At 41.4% G+C, this 27,177-nt stretch overlaps 1 protein-coding gene across 2 annotated transcripts in view; it reads right to left on the bottom strand.

Moving 5' to 3' along the window:
- RALGPS1 (Ral GEF with PH domain and SH3 binding motif 1) overlaps positions 1-27,177 on the bottom strand; it is a 391,212-nt gene that overhangs the window by 239,740 nt on the left and 124,295 nt on the right. For both annotated transcript variants that reach the window (XM_077835616.1, XM_077835617.1), the window contains 2 exons: positions 21,877-21,987; positions 223-349 (listed from right to left, as the gene is read on the bottom strand). In XM_077835616.1, coding sequence (XP_077691742.1) covers positions 223-349; positions 21,877-21,987 — 238 coding nt within the window. The remainder of the gene's footprint in view (positions 1-222; positions 350-21,876; positions 21,988-27,177) is intronic.

Below are 27,177 nucleotides of genomic sequence, written 5' to 3'. Positions count from 1 at the left end.
CTCTGCAAGTTCACGGTGATCTTAGACACTATTACACCTTAAAATCCTTCACTACCTTTAATTTTTCTGAACAACAAACTAAGTGAACCACATGTTCAATATGTGGTTTGCTTCAAGTGCACTACGTTCCAGTTGGCTATTTGTCAGTCAGAAACAGCAAAGACTTCTTATTCAAAACTGAATATATTTCCACAGATACCACAAGCCTGTTTTCACACCTACCTAAATAGGGAATAGTAGGGACCATCTTTAAGCTTCTGATGTACTCCCGTGTCCTCTTATAGTTATCTTCCTTAGACATTAAGTAGTCTAACTTCTCAAAGGTGGTCTTGTCTTTGCGATTTAGAAGCTAAAGAGAAGAGAAAGACAAACAGTAAATACAAACTCAAGAGATAGTGTCACCCAGAAGACAGAAAAGCATACTACAAGGAGATTTGGTTAGATTTAAAACAAACAAACCAAAACTAGCACAATATTTGAAAGTTTTTTGCACATTAAAATAAAAGTATAGTTTCACTCTTAACTCTGAAGCTGTAGACAGATCTTTATAGTATTATTTATATATATTTTGTCAATCTATCATCTTTTATATACATTTTTACGTAAATGATAAAATGTTAACCTTAACATCATCTGTGTTAATTTTTTAAGGGTAATATGTAAAATGTTATAATCCAGACATTAACATTCTTTCCTAATTTATAGAATATTATATGCTCTTGATTTTGAAACTTAAAATAACTAATACTGAGAAAGGGCTCTCTCTCTATATGCAAGACACACTATTTCATCAGTGTCTCAAAAAAAGCACATCTATAAATGTTAACAGAGTTGCTAAAACCTTGGAAGAAAAAGTCTTAAAGTCTTAAAATAATTATATTTCTGGATAATCTTACTATTTGCTACATAATCTTGGCAAGTTACACAGAGTACAGCAAAACAGGTCAGAATAAGAGTCTGATGTCCTAAACTATGGAGGCATATATGTGTAATATACTGCATCAAAAATATTCATTCACTTTTAGCTGATTTTATATACCTGGCTAATATTTTTGAAGCCACAATTAAAAAGCCAGTTGGAGCTAGTATTGATGCATAAAAATTATGGTATTGCAGACTACTTAATATTGAGTTCTTACACTTGAATTTTAGGGTAAGAGGAAGATCTCATGTCACAATGCTATCTGGACAGCTCCCTCCTAATATTCCAATTCTTGTTCAAGAAAGCTTAATAAAGGACTTTACAACTAATATTTTTACAATGCCAGGAGACTGGTCATAGTGATCAAGATTCCGATCCTGCAATGGATAACACATGAGTGGACTGCTTCACTGAAGCAGGAGAGCACAGTCAAGCCAGAGTGGGGCTCTGTGTGGCTGCAGCAGTCAAACTTGTAGTATCTTATTGCAAGCAGACAGGTTTCAAGATAAACCCTTTATTAAGAACGGAAACTATGTACTGAAATAAGGTAACAAAAATTCCTACTACTCTCTCAATATAACCTGTGACTGCCCTGTTCTAGGTTCCTTTGTTTCCACTCCCAAGCAGAAAGTACCTCACAGACACACCAGACTGCATGGGAAGTGTGGCATCTCTACATTTCTGGAGGAGTTACTCTATAGCCCAAACCTGTGCACTTTAAATTGAAGGATCAAGGCCTAAGCAAGTTAAGAATGGTGCATACACAAGTTGAATATGAATAATGAAAAACTACACCAGTTGTCAGTGTTGAACACCAGTTGTCAGTGAGATAAAAAAAACTGGGGAAAATGGAAACACAACTGAAAGGCTGCAACAGCTGGAGTTTTCTGAAATCACCTCTTTTCCTTTTTCACATTAAAAGGGATGTGAGTTTTATGAATATTCACTAAAGCTCTGATCCTACATTGCAATTCATGCCTATCAACTGTTGTACAGAGAAACATGGAGTTCTTAGGGCTCTGCGCGGATGCTTCAGTCTCCCTGGAGCGATCAAGACCTAATTCGATCTAGTGCAAAAGCTCACCACTTCCTAGCTGGCAAATTTCACTGATGTAGAAATATGCCAGCATTGTAGAATTTTACCATTTTTGTAGCTGAAATCAATTATAATGAAATTCCTTGCAGAATCTGTTTCTGATTTCACAAAAAATTCAGTGTGAGAACAAAAAACATTTTACTTTTAACAAATGTAGGAAAATAGTGATATGAGTAGTGTTAGCAGTATCAGCAATGGCAATCACAGCAAAGATTGTGATGCAACAGCTTTCTAAAACACCAGAAACAACATCTTGTCTAAGGCAAAGGGAAGTTAATTTCTTCTTCCTTAGAGGATCACAATATCCCTTACTGATAGATTTCCGAAATAATGGCTTAACATTTTGCTTTCTAAATTAAACTGGGCATACATCATATATTTCATTTCTTATTTATCTGATGACATTCTGTCATTCATAGATACCTTGAAGGCAAATTTTAATGCACTAGTATATTTCACAAGGATACAAAATGTAAACTCTTAGAAACTTCTTTAAGTCTTAGTTCTGCAATCAGTTATGTATGTGCTTAGTTTCAAGGATGTGAGTAGTCCCATTGTTTAAGTTTCCCTGTTTGCACATACTTGGGACCGCTCATCACATAAAGTTAAGCTTGTACTTATGTTCTTTACTGGATCAGAGCCTCAATACCAAATCTTCATACCCTAGAAGAAGCATAGGCATTTTTCTTTTAAGCATTTTAATAAAATTATATTTTAATTTTTTGACAGTTTTAACTATATAATCAATTATTTCACAGTTCTGAATAGTTAACAGCTCACCCAGTATGGATCACATTAACTTTGAATGACATGACTCCCTCTTTATTTAATGTTGTGTATCATCTAATCCTGCTATATAAACATTCTGATTTACAGAATAATTTAGCTAAATTTATTTTACATAAAAGGCTAGATTAAATTCTATTTATCCATTTAAGGTACATTTTTATGGAAAATTTTGTCTGCAAGAAAATTTCTGAAGCTGGGGTTGATCAGTATGGGCATATTTCCAAATTACATAAAAACTAGAATATGTTCTACGATATTCTGAGTTTCTTATTTCATTTTAAATCAAGAATGTCCATACAATCTTTCAAGATGGTTTAACTAACCTGATTTAAAAGCACACATTAAACTAAACTAGTGTAACTCTGCTTCTCCTGCTCCAGCAACAAGTAAGAAGGAATAGGTGGGGAGGTGTCATGTCAAAATCTGCCATACATCCAAACATACCCGTTTTGTTATTAAGCAGATGTAAACGTCTCTGAACATGACGTACTCTGAAGTGAGTATATGCAGGGTGTGTGCACAGGTGCACTTGGCAAATGAAGTCTCCATGAGGCTCCTGCTTTCATCCAAACTTTGCCCTTAGTTTCAGTGAGTGTTTCACTTTCCCAAGTACACTGAAGCAGCGCTGGGTTCCTGCAATAATATGTGAGATTGAATCTGTTGTAGGAGTTGACCTGCAGGAATGTCCTATAATTCAGATCCCAAGTTCTTTCTCCTACACTGTGATTTATCTTTATCTGAACACTCACTGTATGGCATAAGGGGCAGGGTAATACACAATGAGGTCTACAGAAGGTACATTTTGACTGGTATAGGGAACCCATCAAAATGTGCCTTCCTACAGTCTGAAGTGGGCACATCTTGACAGGTATAGGAATCATATCAAAATGTGTCCAAATTCTAGTTTTTATTCTAGCCAAAGGGCACATTTTTATCATTATGGGGAGCCCATCAACGTCTGCTCACAATCTAATTTTACCTCTGGTCTCAAGGAATGCACGCTTGAGGGGCATGAGGCAAACATAAATTTCATGCTTGATTCTAGAAAATATTCACATTAGGGACTCTTTAATCACATAAGACGTACCAGGGAAGCAAACTGGACTTCTTGTGTTAGTGAAAACTGATCAAATAAAAAATGAAAAACAGGATCAGGCCCTTGAATATTATCATTTAACCTGAGGAAACGTTCTGTACTATGTTTAAATAACAATTCACAATGAATCCTCAATTTTAGCAATGGATCTACTACACACTGGAAAAGCCATGACTACATTACAGATAACGAATAAAGTATTTAAAATAATACTATTTTAAAACTATGTCATTTTTAATTCTAATCTAATATTTTTTTAAGGTCACACGTGTTGGGTACCGAAGATGAATGCACATCAAGTGCATCCCAGACACTTCAGAAAAGCCAGATTTGGAAAAAAAATATTCAAAATACTCTGACCCCAATACATTCATCAAGTTATTTTCACTGAAAAAAAAAATTACTGACTTAGAACTACTAGCCATCTTCCTGACCCAGTCTGGCCATTCTTATGTTCCTGGTCTGTTGATTTGATTGTGTCATTCCTCCCTTTGACGCTCTCCACTGTGTTTCCATCTGCCATTGCATGAGATTTAAATAATAGCTACCACTTTCAAGATTCTCTATGAATCTGCTCCTGCCGACTTATATTTCCCTGTTGTGCTTCACATGATACCCTGCCCCTTCCACACTGCCACCAATGTTATCCTTTCCTACCCAACGGTCATCTTCTTGAATAATCTCCTCCGTATCTTTTCATGTGGCCTCATATATTCTTCAAAACATGTGCAAGGCCATTACTCTCTCTGCTTTTAGACGGTGTTCCCTACAGTGGATCATGCTGATTTGTACAGTATTTCCCTTTTGTTATTACCCTTTCCTGCCCTCTCTGTCTATCCGTAGATTTTAATCAGTTCCTTGGGGCAGGGACCGTCTCGTCTTGCATATCTGGAAAGTGTCCAGCATATCATGGGTACTACAATAAACAAAAGAAATAATAACTTGAGATATTTCTGTTTTGCTACATTTGTCCTAGAGGCTGTGAATGGAACCGTTTACCCAGCTAAATAACTTTGTATGAAAGAATTAGTGTACTCAAAATGGGGGTTCAATCTCTGAGGTTTTTCTTTACAAAAAAAATTAAAAATCAGTGTACTTGCCCCATCCCCTCTTATGGGTACATTCAAGTTTTGTGATTCATACTCTTACATAATCTGAAAGGCAAACATTTGCCACTGAATTTATATGAACCAAAAACCAGGATAGTGGAAGTACTATATTCCTAAGCTCTCCTACAAACCAGAGAGTTTTGATATATGTTTGGACTATTCTATACATCTATAAGAAACAATACAAGAAAAAAACAGTAATTGTGGATTTGGCAACCATCCTCACGTGTTAGGACAGAGTCATGCCACAGGATACTACAAACTAAAAGATACAAACAAAACAATGTAGGAAGAAGTAGGATTATTTTAGGATACAGCAAATTTTTTTTACCTAAAGTAGTAAAGTTTCCTTTTAATAAGGTTATTTAAAAACAAAAACGACCTCCCACTTTCCCCCCAATTCCTAAAATGTAAAAATTATGTTTTGGATTGGCTCGTGTTCTCTGGACAGTACCTTTACTGAATATATAATTAGCTTTTTCTGTATGTATAATGGGTTGCATTAAGCATTTCATTTCAGAATTTTGGTTATTACATTATCAGCCTAGGGAGCCTGGTCCGTGAAGTGTGCCCCTGTTGTCTAATTAGTTAGTAGAGCAGGGGGGATGCACACTGTGCAATATGTGCACTGAATGAGGCAACACCCCTTCACCTCATTCAATACATAATGTACAAATACAGTATACAATTTTAAAAATGCACTTGTGTGTGCTGTGAATGATACCGGGGTGTGAAGAAGCCTTGCCTTATTCCATGCACTCTGTATAAAAGGTCATTATTCAGCCAAATTAAAATCAATGTTTGTCAAAATAGTCAAAGGCACATCTCACTGAGGCTAGCGTTAGAAATCTTTTTACAATTGTAGGGTTTGTTTCTATGTTTTCAAATTTCCCATTCACATGAAAGTAGTTGACCTATTTTCCCCCTCAGACTTAATTAACTTTGGATATAGGCCAAGGCTAGAAAATATCAGCACATGGGCAAAAGTTTTGAAAACATGTGAGTGATGGAAAACAGGGGCTAGAACAGAAATAATAACTATAGGTGTCACTACTGGTTTAGTTGTGAAAACATTTATCTTGGCAAACATTCAATAAATTTATTTAAGATTTTGCATGCTTCCAGCACAGACCTTCTTCTAGCTGATGTACTATGATATGAGAGTTAAGCTGAAGATGTGGTAGATTTAGGACCAAACCCTGTAGTCAGAGAGAGGTGGAAGAAAAAAAGAAATGAGAAAAATGGCAGAGAAATACAAGATAGTTTTTGTCAGGCATATTTATCTACTCACCAGTAGATGTTATCTACTCATATTTATCTACTCATCAGACTTTTAAATCAGATTTGCCAAGGAGCATTAATAAACATTTGGAAACAATCACATGGAGTAAGATGCATTAGTGATTCCTTTGGTATCATTACTTATCAGGAGCTAGCAGATGAAGATTTATTTCAGACCATTTTAAGGAGTATATTTTCAGTTTAAGTGTAGTTAACAATATTTGGAATCTTGAGGTTTATAATTAACCAACTGTGAAACTAAAACCTGGATGTAAGGTTCTCATTATGACGACAATGGACAAAAGAGCAAGTTTGTCCCTCTGGGATAATTTAACACAATTGCTCAAGATGATTTATGGGTGTGGCTGTTAAGTAGATGCCCAGAGACCCTGAGAACAGCTGGTTGGCTGGCTGGCCAATATGAGACAATAAGAAAACACGTTAATAAGGAGGAGAACGTTACTCAGCTCGTGCAGTAATGGAGGTTCTTCGAGATGTGTGTCCCTGTGGATGCTCCACTTTAGGTGTTGGTGCACCCCTGTGCCCATAGCCGGAGATTTAAGGTAGCAGTGCCCAGTTGGATCGCGTGGTCCCTGTCTTGCGCTGCTTCAGGCGGTTAACTGGTGCTGTGTGACCAACCCCCAGTCTGTTCCTTCTCTACTGCAGAGTAAAGTGATAAAACTCCAAAGCAGAGGGGAGGAGGGAGCGTAGTGGATCTTGAAGAACCTCTGTTATGTTGATGGTTAAGTTGATGGTTGAGAAGTAGTATTTGAGGGAGTGGACTGCCGTCTCCTCTACTTTCTACTTTCGACCCTGAGGGTTGTAGTATCTATTGAGTTGTGCAAATGGAGGGGGTTGTAATCGTTGAGGGACTTGATAACTGCCCTGTCGTTTTTTGGTCTTAGGTGTGTGGGTGCCCAAAGATTGCAATGTCACCCTCAAGTCCTTAAGAGTGTGCAACGACTCATCTGTTTTGTCCATGAAAAGTTTGGATCCCTTGAATGGTAAGTCCTCCACGGTCAACTGTACAAGCTTTGGGAATCCAGATAGGTGGAGCCACGAAGTTTGTCACGTAACAATTGCGGTTGCTATGGATATCGCAGCTGAATCAAGGGCAGCTTGTAATACTGTTCTGGTTGTGGGTTGACCTTCTGTAATGAGCGATTTGTATCGTTCTTGTTTGTCATCTGGAATAAAGGCAGTAAATTCAGAGAGACGTGAGTAGTTATTCTGATTATACTTTGCCAATAAGGCCTCCTAGTTTGCAATTCTTAATTGTAAGGTCGCAGCAGAATATACGGCGTTGATCACCAATGAATTAGGTGTTGGATGTGAAAAAAGGAATTCAGAGCCGTTTGCAGGCATGTAGTATTTTTTATCAGAACTTTTACAGGTAGGTGGAATCATTGCAGGCATTTGCCATAGCAACTTCACAGGATACATCATTCATGGGAAGGGGGATTTTAGAAAAGATCGAAGGGTGCAGTATGTCAACTAGCTTGTGTCGTGATTCCTGGACCTCTTCCAGGGAGATGTCCAGTGAAGTGGCAACTCTCTTGTAGAGGTCTTTAAATTGTTTTAAATCATCACCTCTGGTGGGAGGTGGGGCATAATAGTGTTCTTCGGTGAGGATGAGGAGAAATGGACTTCAGGGAAATTGTCTTGATCAGAGAATTCTCCTCCTCCTTTTGAGCCCCCTGTTCAGAGGTGCCAGGTAGGCCCTGTGGCATCAAGAAAGGTGCTTGATGTGTGTCAGCTGTGGGAAGGCCAACAGGTATGTCCTGTTGTTGTAGATATGTAGCCCACGGGTTCCAAAAATGCCATTATGGTTGGAAGGGTACAGTGGGCAGCCGGGGTTTCCTGTACCAGGGTTTGTTCGGAAGGTTTCTCAGGTGGCCCATACATGGAGGGGCTTGCGTGGTATGAGCAGCCACAGGGGAGGAATGTAACGGTGGAGAATGCCCCACATCCTCATCTCCTTCTTCATTCTGACTGGAGAATTGTGGAGCAGACAGAGGTGGAGAACTGGTTTGACTAAGTGCTGTGGGTACCGAGGTACTGTCGGTGCCGAGGGTGGGGGACTCCGGTACCAACTAAACGGAGAGGTCTTTGTGGTGGAGGAATTGCTGTGACGTGCCCAGTATTGGTACAATTGGTGTGGTAGGAAATAGTACTGCATGTTGGAAACTGCTTGTCAGCCCCAGTGTGTGACTGAAGTGTGCGATGGCTGCACCAGGCGACAGCATTAGCATCCGAGTTATTGAAGTACTCGGTACTGATTGCTTTTTTGTGTTCAATGGTACTGTGGCATGGGGTTTCATTTTCCCCTTGGTGCCTGTGACCGAACTTGGCTGCTTGGGAGCTTTCAGTTTCTTGGTACCAACGGTGCCGGAGGGGCCTGCTGTTTCAGCCATTGACATAACCGGTGCAGTCGGTACCAGGAACTTTTGCTCGTGAGTAGAGCACCTTTTCTTGGTCAACTCCAAAGTCGGGGACATGGTATCCCTTTTTTTGCTACCTTCTTGGTGGGTTGATCAGGAGCCCGTGCCATGGAGGAAGGGCCCTTTATCAGAGGCTGCCGATAGTGGTCGTACAGCGCCAGTTAACTGCCTAAAGTGGCGCAAGACATGTGAGACCCAACCGGGCACTGCTACCTTAAATCTCCGGCTATGGGCACAGGGGCACACCAACACCTAAAGTCTAGCACCCATAGGGACATCACTCGAAGAAGAATGGAAAATGAGCAATCATTTGAATTTTAAAAAACGAAAATCCATAACTTGCAAACTCATGTGAGTAGTCACGTGTTGACAGACCATGACTTTCTACCGTTTACATTGTTTTCTCCCAAAATAATCAGATGGAAATGAGCTGAGCAACATATTAAGAGGTATAGTTGCAAATTTCTAGTGATACAGTATCCTTTTCCATTTAGGAATTCTCAGGAGAGCACTACATTTTCTATCCATCCAGTTTACAGTCTAACTTCTTACTTACGTTTTTTAAAAGTAACCCTGGTTTATGAGACATGGACTTTCTATCTTTGAAAACCTAGTTCAGGAGGGGCAGCACACAGAATGCAAAGATTAGAGAAAGCCAAAAAAGGAGATACTTGTAGCTACATTATTATTTAGTTTTAGACGGAAGCTTCAGAGTGTGGGATGAAAGCAGAGTTACCCTGTCCTACTAAAGTAGATATTTATTTAGATTTTGATAGTGAAGCATCCTAATGTGCTAACCAAGCTAATCAACCACTATTTTTAATGAAAATAGGAGTTTTAACAAAAATAAATACGGTGGAAGTGGAAGTTGATGGACCAAGAGTATAATGAGATAAAAAATTGAACTCCAAAAAACTTTGAATGTCATCTTTATCTTCCAGCTGGGAGATCTATCATCTGGGCCTGATCCAGATCCTACTAAAATCAATGGAAGGACCATATAGTCATAGCGAATGAGGGGTAATATGTGGACAACTGGATTTGGAGGGTTCTGACCACGAGCAGATGAAAAATAGCTTTAGAATGGACAAAACAAGGAAATCACAGACAGCTTTATACTTTAAAAGAAAAGGAGTACTTGTGGCACCTTAGAGACTAACAAATTTATTCGAGCATAAGCTTTCATGAGCTATAGCTCACTTCATCGGATGCATTCAGTGGAAAATACAGTGGGGATATTTATATACACAGAGCACATGAAACAATGAGAGTTACCATACACACTGTAAGGAGAGTGATCACTTAAGGTGAGCTATTACCAGCAGGAGAGCGGCGGGGGGGGGGGGGGGGGAACCTTTTGTAGTGATAATCAAGGTGGGCCATTTCCAGCAGTTGACAAGAACGTCTGAGGAACAGTGTGGGTTGGGATAAATATGGGGAACTAGTTTTACTTTGTGTAATGACCCATCCACTCCCAGTCTCTATTCAAGCCTAAGTTAATTGTATCCAGTTTAAAATTAATTCCAATTCAGCAATCTCTCGTTGGAGTCTGTTTTTGAAGTTTTTTTTGTTGAAGAACTGCAACTTTTAGGTCTACTCCTTTTCTTTTTGAGAATACAGACTATCACGGCTGCTACTCTGAAACCTGTTTTTATACTTTATCTACTAGTGAAATGAATGTTTATTAGAGCAACAACAACCTAAAATGAAACAATTCTGTTGAAAAAGCAGATGATCAAAATGCAACTCCAGGACCCAATCCTACTAAACTATAAAGAAAAGCAAGAAACTAGAAGATGACAGAAGAGCATTCAGAGAGAAAGTGTCTACAAAAGATGCAATACTTTGCAGGCAGCACTGCAACTAGTGAGGTGCAGTAGAAGGGAGTGAGGTTTACCAAAAGACTGTTGGTTCCCTTTGAATGCAGGAAGCAATTGCTGTCGCTGGCAAATAAACATCCTAATTTACAGGACACACAGTAGTAGGAAAAACTACTAGCAGGACACTGCCAAATTTATATTAGCCAGGTATTGTTCAGTATGTGATTAATTATTGCTGTACCTGTGAGCGCTGCAAAAAAAAGGAAAGATGGGTGAGACAGAAATGCATGCTAAGTGCCTCTGTTTGGTATATGATCCATTTACTAAGATTAGTAGGGACCATTTAATTTAAAGGGGTAGCTAGGACCACAGTGAGAATATGCAGTTTCTGATTATATAAAGAAAAATGTATATTTTGGTAGGAGAGCAGGTTTCACTGGCACACATTTTACCATAACAATAAGCCACAAGTTCTCTTCTTGGTTATAGTGATGGAACCCAGCCATTAATTTTAATAGGATTAAACACATACAACAGAGTGGAGAGTTATTAATCAGTTTGTGGGGAAAGCACGGGTTAGGCAGTGCAGATTCTCATTGTGTTATACTAATGGAAAGGGATTAGTAGGAAGGTTTAAAGGAATATTAATAGTTATAAGCACACAATTGTAGACAAGCATCTCAAATACTGAGATAAGCCCGGCTATGTGTTATTCAAGTGAACAAACAACAGGGATGCTGAATGTCACTGAACTGTATTCACATGGGATAGAACCAAAGTTAGCAATAAGGTTGCTTCTTCAGTCCTGCCTATTGACTACATCATAGAAAATGTGACAAGCTTTCATGACAAAACATCATTACAGGAGATAACACATGGGCCCATGTTTCATAAACTTCTAAGTAGTTTTTTAGTGCAAATTCTAGTTTATTTTCAAGAGCAAAGCTCTCCTTGCTCTGGGTTCCATGTATCTGACAGGCCTCCTCTCTTTGGGTTAAATCACAATAGTTAAGATTAGCTCACAAGGCTGAGATAAGTATCCATAGATTTGTACACCTGGAGGGTAGAGTATGCATTTTCAGTGGAGGGCCCTTGACTCTGAAATCTGCTCCCTTCCCCCACTTTGTCCAACAGACCCCAAAGTTGCTTTCACATTCTGCAAACCTATTTACCTAGTATGTTTAAATATTACTCTAATTTATTTGTATTATGGTAGCACATAGTACACCCAATGAAGCACTACTGTGCTAGGCACTATACAAACACATTGCAGATATGAAGACCTTACAGTCTAAGTTGACAAGTGACATACGAAGAGTAGGAGGAAAGAGATACATATAATAATAAGGTCAAATCATATAAAAATTGTGAATAAAGAATCAGCTAATCCCATCTGCCTGTCTAGCCATAATGAATTAGCTGATTTCTTATACACATCACGGCAGAGTTGGGTCTTAAGAGGAGAAGCTATTGGTCTTCGTGATCAACTGCTGGAGGGTGTTCCACACACAAAGGGCAGCATAGAAGAAGATACAGGGGATGTTTGTGGGAGAAGATGACAATCATACAATACTGATATATTACTGGTAGAGGAGAGATGACACGGCAGTATGGCAAGTGACAAGCGACAAGACTGGACAGAGGAGAGTTAGGAAGAACCTTCAAGGTGAAAACAAGAAGCTTGAACTTGACTTGGAGAAACAACTAGAACCTGTGGAGGAATTCAAATATAGGTGTGATGTGGTCAGAGCAACAGACAAGGAAAATATTAGCAGTTGTATTTTGCACAGACCTATGGGGAGAGATGTAGATGTTAGGGAAGCTGGAAAGGAAGACATTACAGTAATTAAAATGGGAACTGACAGTAGCCCAGATGAGAGTTTTGGATGCCTGGGAAGAGAGAACGTTATCGAGGAAGATGCTGCAAGATTAGGCCTGACAGATGACCGTCTAGCTTCAGTCTCCAATCTGTTTCAAGTGATGATGATTCCACATCTTCCCCAGGCAACTTTTTCCACTAGCATTAAAATATGAAATGCTGATAGTCGAGTAAACATTGTTAATTTTAAAATCAAATGCAATAAAATAAGCTATATTTTATTTAAATTAACAAAAATATGTCACGTGACTGATTCTAAGCAAACAAGACTGTTTTGATTAGGGCTGTCAAGCAATTTATCGCGATTAATCACGCTGTTAAACAATAATATAAAGTACTATTTATATAAATATTTTGGATGTTTTCCACATTTTCAAATATAGTGATTTCAATTACAACACAGAATACAAAGTATACAGTGCTCATTTTATATTTATTTTTTATTATAAATATTTGCACTGTAAATATAAAATAAATAGTATTTTGCAATTCACTTAATACAAGTACTGTACTGCAATTTCTTTTATCATGAAAGTTGATATACAAATATAGAATTATGTACAAAAAATAACTGCATTCAAAAATAAAAATGTAAAACTTTAGCGCCTACATGTCTACTCAGTCCTACTTCTTGTTCAGTCAATAGCTCAGAGAAACAAGTTTGTTTAATCATAGAACCTCAGGGTTGGAAGGGACCTCAGGAGGTCATCTAGTCCAACCCCCTGCTCAAAGCAGGACCAACCCCCAGCTAATCATCCTTTACATTTGCAGGAGATAATGCTGCCCTCATCTTGTTTACAATGTCACCTGAAAGTGAAAACAGGTATTTGCATAGTACTGTTGTAGTCGGCAATGCAAGATATTTACGTGCCAGATGCGCAATGCAAAATATTTACATGCCAGACACACTAAAGATTCATATGTCCCTTCATGCTTCAACTACCATTACAGAGGATGTGCGTCTATGCTGATGATGGGTTTTGCTCGATAATGATCCAAAGCAGTGCAGACCAACGCATGTTCATTTTTATCATCCGAGTCAGATGCCACTAGCAGTAGGTTGATTTTCATGGTTCAGATTCTATAGTTTCTGTATCGGAGTGTTGCTCTTTTAAGACTTCTGAAAGCATGGTCCACACTCCGTCCTGATCAGATTTTGGAAGGCACTTCAGATTCTTAAATCTTGGGTCAAGTGCTGTAGCTATCTTTAGAAATCTCACATTGGTACCTTATTTACGTTTTACCAAATCTGCAATGAAAGTGTTCTTAAAACAAACAACATGCTGGGTCATCATCTGAGACTACTATAATACGAAATATACGGCAGAATGCAGGTAAAAAACAGAGCTGGAGACGTACAATTCTTCCTGAAGAAGTTCAGTCACAAATTTAATTAATGCATTATTTTTTAACGAGCGTCATCAGCATGGAAGGATGTCCTCTGGAATGGTGGACAAAGCATGAAGGACATATGAATCTTCAGCACATCTGGCACATAAATGTCTTGCATTGCCGGCTACAACAGTGCCATGCGAACGCCTGTTCTCACTTTCAGGTGACATTGTAAATAAGAAGCAGGCAGCATTATCTCCTGTAAATGTAAACAAACTTGTTTCTCTTAGCAATTGGCTGAACAAAAGTAGAACTAAGTGGACTTGTAGGCTCAGAGGTTTTACATTGTTTTGTTTTTGAGTGCAGTTATGTAAAATCTACATTTGTAAGTTACGCTTTCACGATAAAGGGATTGCACTATGGTACTTGTATTAGGTGAATTGAAAAATACTTCTTTTATTTTTAATAATATTTCTTTTATTTTTACAGTGCAAAATATTTGTAATACAAATAATATAAAGTAAGTACTGTACACTTTGTATTGTGTGTTGTAATTGAAATCAATATATTTGAAAATGTAGCAAAACAGCCAAAATATTTAATAAATTTCAATTAGCACTCTATTGTTTAACAGTGCGATTAAACCTGTGATGAATCACGATACATTTTTTTAATCACGATTAATATTTTGAGTTAATTGTGTGAGTTAACTGTGATTAATAGACAGTCCTAGTTTTGATTTGAATGTTAAAGGGTTACATTTCTTTGATCAAAAGAAAAAAGGGTTACGTCTAAATATTCTGTCCAAATATCCCTGGGTTAAAAAATAAGTGTATTCTGGGGGGGAAGCTGCTAGCACTGCCTATTATTAACGTTGCCAAACACTTTCCATTATAAGATCTTGTTTTCAGTTTCTTATAAATGTGCAAAATTTTAACTGTTTGAGGTTACATTTTTTAAACTGGATGTGTCTGCCTTAGGCTGAATCAACAGATAGGAAAATTTCAACCAAAGCAGTTCGGCCATCTCTGAGAATGAATTAGGGAAAAATACACTGTTGTGCCCATGTTAAAAAATGCTGGTGAACTTTTATTTGAAATGCTCTAGCATCCTCATACTTTCAAGCAGGGACTCAAGTGATCTGGGCTCACATACACTTCCAGTGAATGTGTATGTGCACAATCACTTGACGGAAAAATTGCAGTTCGCACATGCTCAGTAGAGACTTGCTATAGCTAAACAGCTAACATCTCTGAAGATTCCACCCTCACTGAACATACTTTAGCCTCTTACAGCTCCTAGCACAGACCAGACTGTGTATGAGACATTCCCACAGAGCAAGTAAGCAAGTTCCATCCCCTCACAGCTCCTGGTGCCACCCAGACTACAAATGCACCGTCCTCACAGAGTAACCTGAGAGTCTCTGGGTTAAGTTTAGAAGCGTGAGCAACAAGGGTGATGTCGTGGTGAGAGTCTGCTATAGACCACCAGACCAGGGGGATGAGGTGGATGAGGCTTTCTTCCGGCAACTTGCAGAAGCTACTAGATCGCACGCCCTGGTTCTCATGGGCAACTTCAATCATCCTGCTATCTGCTGGGAGAGTAATACAGCGGTGCACAGACAATCCAGGAAGTTTTTGGAAAATGTAGGGGACAATTTCCTGGTGGAAATGCTGGAGGAACCAAGTAGGAGCGGAGCTCTTCTTGACCTGCTGCTCACAAACTGGGAAGAATTAGTAGGGGAAGAAAAAGTGGATGGGAACCTGGGAGGCAGTGACCATGAGTTGGTCGAGTTCAGGATCCTGACACAGGGAAGAAAGATAAGCAGCAGAATACGGACCCTGGATTTCAGAAAAGCAGACTTTGACTCTCTCAGAGAACTGATGGGTAGGATCCCCTGGGAGAATAACATGAGGGGGAAAGGAATCCAGGAGAGCTGGCTGTATTTTAAAGAATCCTTATTGTGGTTACAGGGACAAACAATCCCGATATGTCGAAAGAATAGTAAATACGGCAGGCGACCAGCTTGGCTTAACAGTGAAATCCTTGCTGATCTTAAACACAAAAAAGAGGCTTACAAGAAGTGGAAGATTGGACAAATGACCAGGGAAGAGTATAAAAGTATTGTTCGGGCATGTAGGAGTGAAATCAGGAAGGCTAAATCAAACCTGGAGTTGCAGCTAGCAAGAGATGTTAAGAGTAACAAGAGTAACAAGAGTCTTTTCTTCAGGTATGTTGGCAACAAGAAGAAAGCCAAGGAAAGTGTGGGCCCCTTACTGAATGAGGGAGGCAACCTAGTGACAGAGGATGTGGAAAAAGCTAATATACTCAATGCTTTTTTTGCCTCTGTCTTTACGAACAAGGTCAGCTCCCAGACTGCTGCGCTGGGCAACACAGCATGGGAAGTAGGTGGCCAGCCCTCTGTGGAGAAAGAAGTGGTTAGGGACTATTGAGAAAAACTGGACATGCACAAGTCCATGGGGCCAGATGCGTTGCACCTGGGGGTGCTAAAGGACTTGGCGGCTCTGATTGCAGAGCCATTGGCCATTATCTTTGAAAACTCATGGCGATCGGGGGAAGTCCCGGAAGACTGGAAAAAGGCTAATGTAGTGCCCATCTTTAAAAAAGGGAAGGAGGAGGATCCTGGGAACTACAGGCCAGTCAGCCTCACCTCAGTCCCCGGAAAAATCATGGAGCAGGTCCTCAAGGAATCAATTCTGAAGGACTCAGAGGAGAGGAAACTGATCAGGAACAGTCAGCATGGATTCACCAAGGGCAAGTCATGCCTGACTAATCTAATTGCCTTCTATGACGAGATAACTAGTTCTGTGGATGAAGGGAAAGCAGTGGACGTGTTATTCCCTGACTTTAGCAAAGCTTTTGACACGGTCCCCCACAGTATTCTTGTCAGCAAGTTAAAGAAGTATGGGCTGGATGGATGCACTACAAGGTGGGTAGAAAGTTGGCTAGATTGTCGGGCTCAACAGGTAGTGATCAATGGCTCCATGTCTAGTTGGCAGCCAGTATCTAGCGGAGTGCCCCAAGGGTCGTTCCTTGGGCCGGTTTTGTTCGATATCTTCATTAATGATCTGGAGGATGGTGTGGATTGCACCCTCAGCAAGTTTGCGGATGACACTAAACTGGGATGAGTGGTAGATAAGCTGGAGGGTAGGGATAGGATACAGAGGGACCTAGACAAATTGGAGGATTGGACCAAAAGAAATCTGATGAGGTTCAACAAGCACAAGTGCAGACTCCTGCACTTAGGACAGAAGAATCCAATGCACAGCTACAGTCTAGAGACCCAATGGTTAGGCAGCAGTTCTGCAGAGAAGGACCTAGGGGTGACAGTGGATGAGAAGCTGGATATGAGTCAACAGTGTTCCCTTGTTGCCAAGAAGGCCAATGGCATTTTGGGGTGTATAAATAGGGGCATTGCCAGCAGATCGAGGGATGTGATCGTTCCCCTCTAGTCAACATTGGTGAGGCCTGGTCTGGAGTACTGTGTCCAGTTTTGGGCCCCACACTACAAGAAGGATGTGGATAAGTTGGAGAGAGTCCAGCGAAGGGCAACAAAAATGATTAGGGGTCTGGAACACATGGCTTATGAGGAGAGTCTGAGGGAACTGGGATTGTTTAGTCTGCAGAAGAGAAGAATGAGGGGGGATCTGATAGCTGCTTTTAACTACCTGAAATGTGGATCCAAAGAATATGGATCTAGACTATTCTCAGTGATAGCAGATGACAGGACAAGGAGTAATGGTCTCAAATTGCAGTGGGGGAGATTTAGGTTGGATATTAGGAAAAAAATTTTCACTAGGAGGGTGGTGAAAGACTGGAATGCGTTACCTAGGGAGGTGGTGGAATCCCCTTCCTTAGAATTTTTTAAGGTCACGCTTGACAAAGCCCTGGCTGGGATGATTTAGTTGGGAATTGGTCCTGCTCTGGGCAGGGGGTTGGACTAGATGACCTCCAGAGGTCCCTTCCAACTCTGATATTCTATGATTCTATGTTCCATTCCAGGGCTACAGTGGCTCAACAGAACTTGACCTATAATGGTTGCTCCTAGCTGTTCCAGGCCAGGGTGGGGCAGGGCTCCAGAAGTGAGAAGGAAGCCTGTCTCTCCTGTGCTCTCAGTTACCCCCCGCTGATGGCTTCCTCCTCTGTGTTGCCTGGATGCCATTAGATTTGAATGCAGAAGAGACAAACACCAGACCAAAGAGTAAGGAAAGGAGTATACTGGCATGTAGGAATGATATCAGGAGGGCCAAATTGCACCTGGAGCTGCAGCTAGCAAGAGATGTCAAGAGTAACAAGAAGGGTTTCTTCAGGTATGTTGGCAACAAGAAGAAAGCCAAGGAAAGTGTGGGCCCCTTACTGAATGAGGGAGGCAACCTAGTGACAGAGGATGTGGAAAAAGCTAATGTACTCAATGCTTTTTTTGCCTCTGTTTTCACTAACAAGTTCAGCTCCCAGACTGCTGCGCTGGGCATCACAAAATGGGGAAGAGATGGCCAGCCCTCTGTGGAGATAGAGGTGGTTAGGGACTATTTAGAAAAGCTGGACGTGCACAAGTCCATGGGGCCGGACGAGTTGCATCCGAGAGTGCTGAAGGAATTGGCGGCTGTGATTGCAGAGCCATTGGCCATTATCTTTGAAAACTCGTGGCGAACGGGGGAAGTCCCGGATGACTGGAAAAAGGCTAATGTAGTGCCAATCTTTAAAAAAGGGAAGAAGGAGGATCCTGGGAACTACAGGCCAGTCAGCCTCACCTCAGTCCCTGGAAAAATCATGGAGCAGGTCCTCAAAGAATCAATCCTGAAGCACTTGCATGAGAGGAAAGTGATCAGGAACAGCCAGCATGGATTCACCAAGGGAAGGTCATGCCTGACTAATCTAATCGCCTTTTATGATGAGATTACTGGTTCTGTGGATGAAGGGAAAGCAGTGGATGTATTGTTTCTTGACTTTAGCAAAGCTTTTGACACGGTCTCCCACAGTATTCTTGTCAGCAAGTTAAGGAAGTATGGGCTGGATGAATGCACTATAAGGTGGGTAGAAAGCTGGCTAGATTGTCGGGCTCAATGGGTAGTGATCAATGGCTCCATGTCTAGTTGGCAGCCGGTATCAAGTGGAGTGCCCCAAGGGTCGGTCCTGGGGCCGGTTTTGTTCAATATCTTCAAAAATGATCTGGAGGATGGTGTGGATTGCACTCTCAGCAAATTTGCGGATGATACTAAACTGGGAGGAGTGGTAGATATGCTGGAGGGGAGGGATAGGATACAGAAGGACCTAGACAAATTGGAGGATTGGGCCAAAAGAAATCTGATGAGGTTCAATAAGGATAAGTGCAGGGTCCTGCACTTAGGATGGAAGAATCCAATGCACCGCTACAGACTAGGGACCGAATGGCTAGGCAGCAGTTCTGCGGAAAAGGACCTAGGGGTGACAGTGGACGAGAAGCTGGATATGAGTCAGCAGTGTGCCCTTGTTGCCAAGAAGGCCAATGGCATTTTGGGATGTATAAGTAGGGGCATAGCGAGCAGATCGAGGGACGTGATCGTTCCCCTCTATTCGACATTGGTGAGGCCTCATCTGGAGCACTGTGTCCAGTTTTGGGCCCCACACTACAAGAAGGATGTGGATAAGTTGGAGAGAGTCCAGCGAAGGACAACAAAAATGATTAGGGGTCTAGAACACATGACTTATGAGGAAAGGCTGAGGGAGCTGGGATTGTTTAGCCTGCAGAAGAGAAGAATGAGGGGGGATTTGATAGCTGCTTTCAACTACCTGAAAGGGGGTTCCAAAGAGGATGGCTCTAGACTGTTCTCAATGGTAGCAGATGACAGAACGAGGAGTAATGGTCTCAAGTTGCAGTGGGGGAGGTTTAGATTGGATATTAGGAAAAACTTTTTCACTAAGAGGGTGGTGAAACACTGGAATGCGTTACCTAGGGAGGTGGTAGAATCTCCTTCCTTAGAGGTTTTTAAGGTCAGGCTTGACAAAGCCCTGGCTGGGATGATTTAACTGGGAATTGGTCCTGCTTCGAGCAGGGGGTTGGACTAGATGACCTTCTGGGGTCCCTTCCAACCCTGATATTCTATGATTCTATGATATTGGAATAGGGAGTGTGGTGGGACAGGGGCTGTCAAGGTTCCTCCCCCACTCTGAACTCTAGGGTACAGATGTGGGGACCTGCATGAAAACCTCCTAAGCTTACTTTCACCAGCTTAGGTTAAAACTTCCCCAAGGTACAAATTAATTTTATCCTTTGTCCTTGGAATATCCACTGCCACCACCAAACTCTAACTGGGCTTACTGGGAAACGTAGTTTGGACACGTCTTTCCCCCCCAAATCCTCCCAACCCTTGCACCCTACTTCCTGGGAAAGGTTTGGTAAAAATCCTCACCAATTTGCGTAGGTGACCACAGACCCAAACCTTTGGATCTGAGAACAATGAAAAAGCATTCAGTTTTCTTACAAGAAGGCTTTTAATAGAAATAGAAGTAAATAGAGGTAAAGGAATCACCTCTGTAAAATCAGGATGGTAGATACCTTACAGGGTAATTAGATTCAAAACATAGAGAATCCCTCTAGGGCAAAACCTTAAGTTACAAAAAAGACACACAGACAGAAATAGTCATTCTATTCAGCACAATTCTTTTCTCAGCCATTTAAAGAAATCATAATCTAACATATACCTAGCTAGATTACTTACTAAAAGTTCTAAGACTCCATTCCTGGTCTATCCCCGGCAAAAGCAGTGTACCGACAGACAGAGACCCTTTGTTTCTCTCCCTCCTCCCAGCTTTTGAAAGTATCTTGTCTCCTCATTGGTCATTTTGGTCAGGTGCCAGTGAGGTTACCTTTAGCTTCTTAACCCTTTACAGGTGAGAGGATTTTTCCTCTGGCCAGGAGGGATTTTAAAGGGGTTTACCCTTCCCTTTATATTTATGACAGGGGCTGGTTGGGCAAGGAGCCTCGGAGGCAGGGTTGAGAGGAGGCTGGTACTGTCTGGGAAAGAAGACTGGGAGATGGGGTGACGATAGGTGGGCAAACAGCTTGGGACAAGGATCCAGGCAAAGGGTGGAGACTGAGATTGGATGAAGAACCCAGCGAGGGAAACTGGGACTGGAAGTCAGGAGGAGGAAAGAGACAGGATCATACAAGGAGGGCGAGATTACAACTAGCTCGAAAGAGACTAGGATGAGAAACTTTAGGAGTGGAGACTAGGACTAGGTAGAGAAGGAGAATGGAACTGGACAAGGAGACAGGACTGTGGAAGAGACAGGACAGGTTGAAGTAGGGGTGATGGAGTAAAGCGGTCAAGCTTGAGAGAAATGTTCAGGCCCCCGACAACCTGACAATAGAAGGAATGCAAAAATTCTTGCACTTGTACTGCCTCAACCTGCTGTTTCCCCCTGTATTATATGACAGCCTCTCTCTCAGTGATTATTTAAATAATTTGTAATTTTTAAATTGATCTTTAATTTTAAAAATTATATTTAACACACATTAGATACATTTGTTTACAATATGCAGTAGTAAATTCATGAAAAATAAAGTGTTCAATGTACAAAATAGGCAATGAATTATTTTAATTGAGGCAATGATTCACTGGACTCCAGATGTTAAAGAAGCATATTTTGTTATGTTTGGAAGCATAACTTCTTCCAATGCGTATGTCATAAGAATGGAATGTATCTGATTATCAAAATTCAACTCAGATGAACCACAGTCCTGTCAAGTTATTCTGATGGCTGTTATCAAACTGGTTTGGCTTGTCGTTCCATGCCCTTTAGTGACAAATTCATTAGTTAAGGATGCATTTTTCCACCCTCAGTTCTTTGGTCATCACCAGCGCAAAACAAAGAAATTCAGTACATATTTAAGACTCTTAAAAGGAAAGCACAAGCTCACATATTGATGTCTGAGTCACACTTAAGAATGGCCAGATGTCCAGTTTTTGACCAGAAAGTCCGGTCGAAAAGGGGACCCAACACTGTCCAGCCAGTACTACTAACCAGTCCGGTTACTGAAGGCATGGGAGGTGGGGAGGTGCCAGGTCATCACCCACACCAGCCCCAACTCAGCTGGGGTTGCCTCCTACCTGTGTCGGGCAGTTGCAGCTTCCAGTCCTGACTCTGTAGGTGAATCCCTGCCAACCTGAGGGGCTGGACCTTCGTGGGGAAGAGGCATGGCAGGGGAGGTTCTGGCACTCCTGCTGGATCAACCGGTTTTTAATTACTACAAAGTTGGCAACACTAGTCACACTGAACACAAAAAAGACGCCAATACAAATGCCATTTCTTAGGCCCTGATCCTGTAAATCCTTACACGTGCTTAACTTTAAAAAAGAGCAGTCCCTCTGAGTATATCTACACTGCAATTAAACACCCATGGCTTGCCTGTGTCAGCTGACTCAGGCTCACAGGGGTTGGGCTACAGGGCTGTTTAACTGCAGTGTAGACATTCATGCTAGGGTTGGAACCTGGGTTCCAGGACCCCATGAGCGGGGAGGGTCCTAGACCCTGAGCTCCAGCCCAAGCCTGAATGTCTACAGTGCAATTAAAGAGCCTTGTAGCCCAACCCCTGTGAATCTGAGTCAGCTGACACAGGCAAGCCATGGGTATTTAATTGCAGTGTAGAAATACCCACTGGGGCTTTATATTGCAGTAGTTTAAGCCCTAAGAAAGGAGTAGCAGCAGTGGGGAAGGGAGACGAATGAATTTATGTGAATTATTTGTTTCTGTTATGTATGCAGAGAGCACAACTGGGGAATTTGTGGCCATTTCTAGGTACACATGCAAAAATAGGGAGTGGCAATTACTAAGCATGCTAAGTAGTTTTCTTTCAGTCAAAGAAAACCACCATTCTGGCCAAGCAGAGCTGCATCTTACTCATCCACAGCCTGAGAACTGAGCCAATCAGAGCTTGGTGAGGCCAGGAAAGCTTATGATTACAGAAGTTATTGAGAACTCTAGATGACTCAGTGGAAGAACAGTAATGCAAACACCAGGAGAAGCGATTGCTGTTGGGCTGGGTCTCAAAACTTGTAACACTGTGGCTACATATGAGTGTTATTGCAGCTTTTACCTAGTACAGAAGTGCTCAGAATATCATATGCTCAATTGTGGTGTATTTTAAAAATTTATTTTGTTTTCAAATATAGTTAATTAGTAGAAAGAACAGAAAACTTGCCCATCCAATATAGAATCCTGTCTTAGAGGTGTAGACAATATTGGAGAAAGATATAAAACTCCCAGATTGCACTGGTTTTTGCAATTCCATTTTATAGGGGGGATATTCTTCCTAACCTCAGCTGACTAAATTCAAATGCTATTTTGGGTTCCAATTTTGCAAGTTGCAGGATCAGGGCCTTTGGCTAATGTCTAGTTCTCATTCGTATGTGTCTCAATAACAGCCAGCATCAGTGAGTTGCACTGAATACTTCCTCTTCAATTTATTAATTAAAAAGTACACAAGAACAGCTCTCTCTCTAATCTGTTTTCTATACACCTACATCTTATTTTCCAGTGCTCTTCTGCTTTCAACCCTTTGCCCCAGACTTTGTTTTCCATTGACAGTAAACATTCTGTTTTGGATAAAGCTGAGCTCATCCTTTCTCTATATGCTCTCCCTTCCCCAAGAGGTTTTCCAGTGCCTAACAAACATCAATCATGCAACTTTATGGTTCATTACTTCATTCAACCATTGAAATGCATTGTCTTCCCATGTGTGGAACTGGGAGTTTTTCCTGAAATTTAATCTTCCATGTAATGTAAATATAAAGTAAGATGTGAAAGTCTATGGTATTTGTCAGGTGATGTTTGACTCCAGAACAACTTACATCATTTCATAACCCCAGCTGAAAAGTTCATGATCTTGCAAGAGTGACAAATTTCTTGACTGCCAAGATGGGTGAGGTAATATCTTTTACTGGACTAACTTCTGTTGGTGAGAGAGACAGAAGTTGGTCCAATAAAAGATATTACTTCACCCATCTTGGCACTCTACTATCCTGGGACCAACATGGCTACAACAACACTGCACACAACACATTTCCTGATGGTCCCTTTGGAATGTCTGCTAGCAAAATGAGAAACTACAAAAGTTAAACATTCTGTAGCAGTTACTTGCTTTTATCTGGAAAAAAATAAGAAACCCATAAACATGTTTCCAAAGGGTTTGGAAGTTTCTATACCAAACCCCCATACCCCCCCGAAAACACTTTAAGAGATTACCCTTTCTTATAACTCCACCCCTGATATCAATGGAACAGAAAAACCACAGTTACATACATGTTCTATAACTGTTTGTTCTTCAAGATATTCTGCTTTAGGTGTCTGCATGCCAGTGTGTCAAAGCTGGAGAACTTTTTCCCAAAGTGATACCCATCAGGGCAGCCCAAGTGCCCGCCGTATGCTCATGCTGCTAGCTGAGAATATAAAGGGGAGGAGCTGCCCTGATCTCCCTCTCAAATACCAGTCTCACAATGACTCTGGTGTGGAGCGGAAGGTGGGTGGGTTGCGGAATGGACATTTGCAATACATGTCAAAGAACAACAGTTACAGAAGAAGGTACACAAGTGTTTTTTCTTCAAGTGCTTGCATGTGCCTATTCTACTTTAGGAGATTCCCACGCAGTTTCAGAAGGAGGAGGGTATCAGAATCTACCTAAACAAGAAATTTAGTACTACTCTCCCAAATTTAGCACTGTCCCTGGGGACAGCTTAATGAGTGGTAGAGGTATGAACCAAAGACCAAGTGATACCACTACAAATTTCACTGATGGCAAAATGATCCAGGAAAGTCACTGATGCTGCTTGAACCCTTGTAGGGTTTGCTAACACTCTTTCTGGTAGAGGAACATTACCAATATTATTACAGAGATGAATGCAGGAGGAAATCCAGAAAGAAATCCTCTGAAAGGTAACAGGCATCCATTTCATCCTTCCTGCAAAGGAAATGAATAACTGAGGAGAAAATTGACTGAATGCATCCGATGAAGTGAGCTGTAGCTCATGAAAGCTTATGCTCAAATAAATTTGTTAGTTTCTAAGGTGCCGCAAAGTCCTCCTTTTCTTTTTGAGGAGAAAATTGAAACTCCTTAGTTCTTTCCAAATAAAAAAGCTAATGCTCTATGAACACATAAAGCAGTGGTTCTCAAACTTTTGTACTGGTGACCCCTTTCACATAGCAAGCCTCTGAGTGTGACCTTCCCTTATCAATTAAAACCACTTTTTTGTATATTTAACACCACCATTATAAATGCTGGAGGCAAAGCGGGGTTTAGGGTGGAGGCTGACAGTTCACGACCCCCCCATGTAATAACCTCGCGACCCCCTGAGGGGTCCCAACCCCAAGTTTGAGAACCCCTGACAAAGTATGTAGTCTTTCCTCATCTTTGTGAAAGTGGGGTTTCAGAAAGAAGGTGGCAAGTAAGGGTATGTCTATCCTGTAATAAAAAACCCATGGCACTGAGTCTCAGAGCCTGGGTATACTGACTCAAGCTTGCTGGGGTCGGACTGTGAGGCTAAAAATTGTAGCGTAAATGTTTGGGCTCAGGCTGGAGCCTGGGCTCTGAAACTCCGTGAGTGAAGAGGGTCACAGACGTGGACTCCAGCCCAAGCCTGAAAGTCTCCACTGCATATTTTAGCCCTGCTGCCCAAGCTCCGCACTGCAAGTCTTTTACTGCAATGTAGACGTACCCTAAATAGTGTGATTCATATGAAAATCCAAAACCAGGAGGAATTTGGGCTGCAAAGCATTAGGCAACCAGTCTTTGTTAAAAAAAAATGCATAAGGAAGGTCATCCATCAAAGTCTGGTGTTCTGCAACCTCCTAACCAAGGTAGTAGCTATTAAAAAAGCCACCTTCGTTGAGAGATCAGACAACAAGTAAGAGGCCCTAGGCTCAAAAGGGGATCTCATCAATCCTGAGAGCACTACGTTTACGTCTCAGGAAGGCGATGGATCTTTAATAGGTGAGAAAAGTCGTCTGTCCAAATCTTTTAAAAACCTTGTTCTCACAGGGTTGGAAAACATGAACCTGCCTTCTATAGTAGAATGGAACGCCAAGATAGGAGCCAGGTGAATCCTTTTTGAACTGATGGAAAGGCCATTCTCTTTCAGGTAAAGCAGATGATCCAGAATAAACTGAATATGAGCCCATGAAGGAGAACCTCAGCCCACAGCAAACTTCTTCCACTTCAAAAGGTATGTGTACCTGGTAGAGAACTTCCTGCTATTCAAAAGAACGTTCTGAACCACCACAGAGTATGCAGATTCCTGACGAGCTAACCATTGAACATCCAGGCAGTCAGGTGCAGTCTGGGACAGCTGGAATGCAGAATCTGATCATATTCCTGTGAAATTATATCCAGGTCCTGAAGGAGAAGAATTGGATCCCGAATGGAGAGGTTCAACACATCTGAAAACCAGTGCTGTTGTGCCACCAAGATTAGAATAGCATGATCTTGCCTGAGTTTAGTTAGCATTCTGGGCACTATCAGGATGTGGGGGGAAAAAGCAGAAACGTTTCCCCTTCCAAGACTGTAGGAAGACATCTCTCATAGGCCCTGGTTTGAGACCTCCCCTTAACCAGAATTGATTATACTTTCTGTTCTATCAAGTGGTGAACAGATCCAACTTTGGTACCCCCGCCCCCAAATCTGAAAAATAGACTTTTCTACATTGGGTCTGAGGGACCATTTGTGATCTCCTCTAAATCACCTGCTGAGAGAGTCTGCTAGGGAGTTCTGAGACTCCTGGAGATGCTTTGAGTGAGATTCTGTTCTCTGGAATTTCTGCACCGAGGTCTATAGCCTTTTGGCAAAGGGGGTCTGACCTAGCACGTCCCTGTTTGATGAGATAAAACATTGCAGCAGTGTTCTCTGTGAGTACTTGTACAGAGCAACCCGCGATGTGGAAAAGAAACACTTGACTGGCCAGATAAATAGCCAGGAGCCCTGAAATTGATGTGGAGGGAGAGATCCTGATCTGACTAGCGACCTTGAGTACAAAAGCTTCCCAGGTGCATTAAGCCACCAAGGGATAATGCATCTGTGACCAGATTCACAGAAGGTGAAAGCAGAGCAAAAGGCACTTCATTGCATTCATTAGGCGGGGGCTATCTACCAGCCCAGGGAGGGCAGAACAGCTGCATATATGTGAGTCAGCATGACCAGCAGGTGACGTGAGGGATGATAAACAGAATTCAACTCCCACTGCGTTACTTGAAGTGACGTCTGCCATGCTGTCAGGTATGCGTAAGCTCCAATGTGTCCTAGAAGTCTCAGATAGTTCCTTACTGTTGTATGGGCATACGTCTAGAACTCTTTGTACAAGATGAATATTGTTTGAAATCTGGCTTCAGGCAAATATGCTCTCGCTGACAGAGAGGTGAGAACC

The sequence above is a fragment of the Eretmochelys imbricata genome, chromosome 16 (assembly GCF_965152235.1).
Source record: "Eretmochelys imbricata isolate rEreImb1 chromosome 16, rEreImb1.hap1, whole genome shotgun sequence".
NCBI classification, from domain to species: Eukaryota; Metazoa; Chordata; order Testudines; family Cheloniidae; genus Eretmochelys; species Eretmochelys imbricata.
This window is presented reverse-complemented; position numbering and strand designations above follow the sequence as displayed.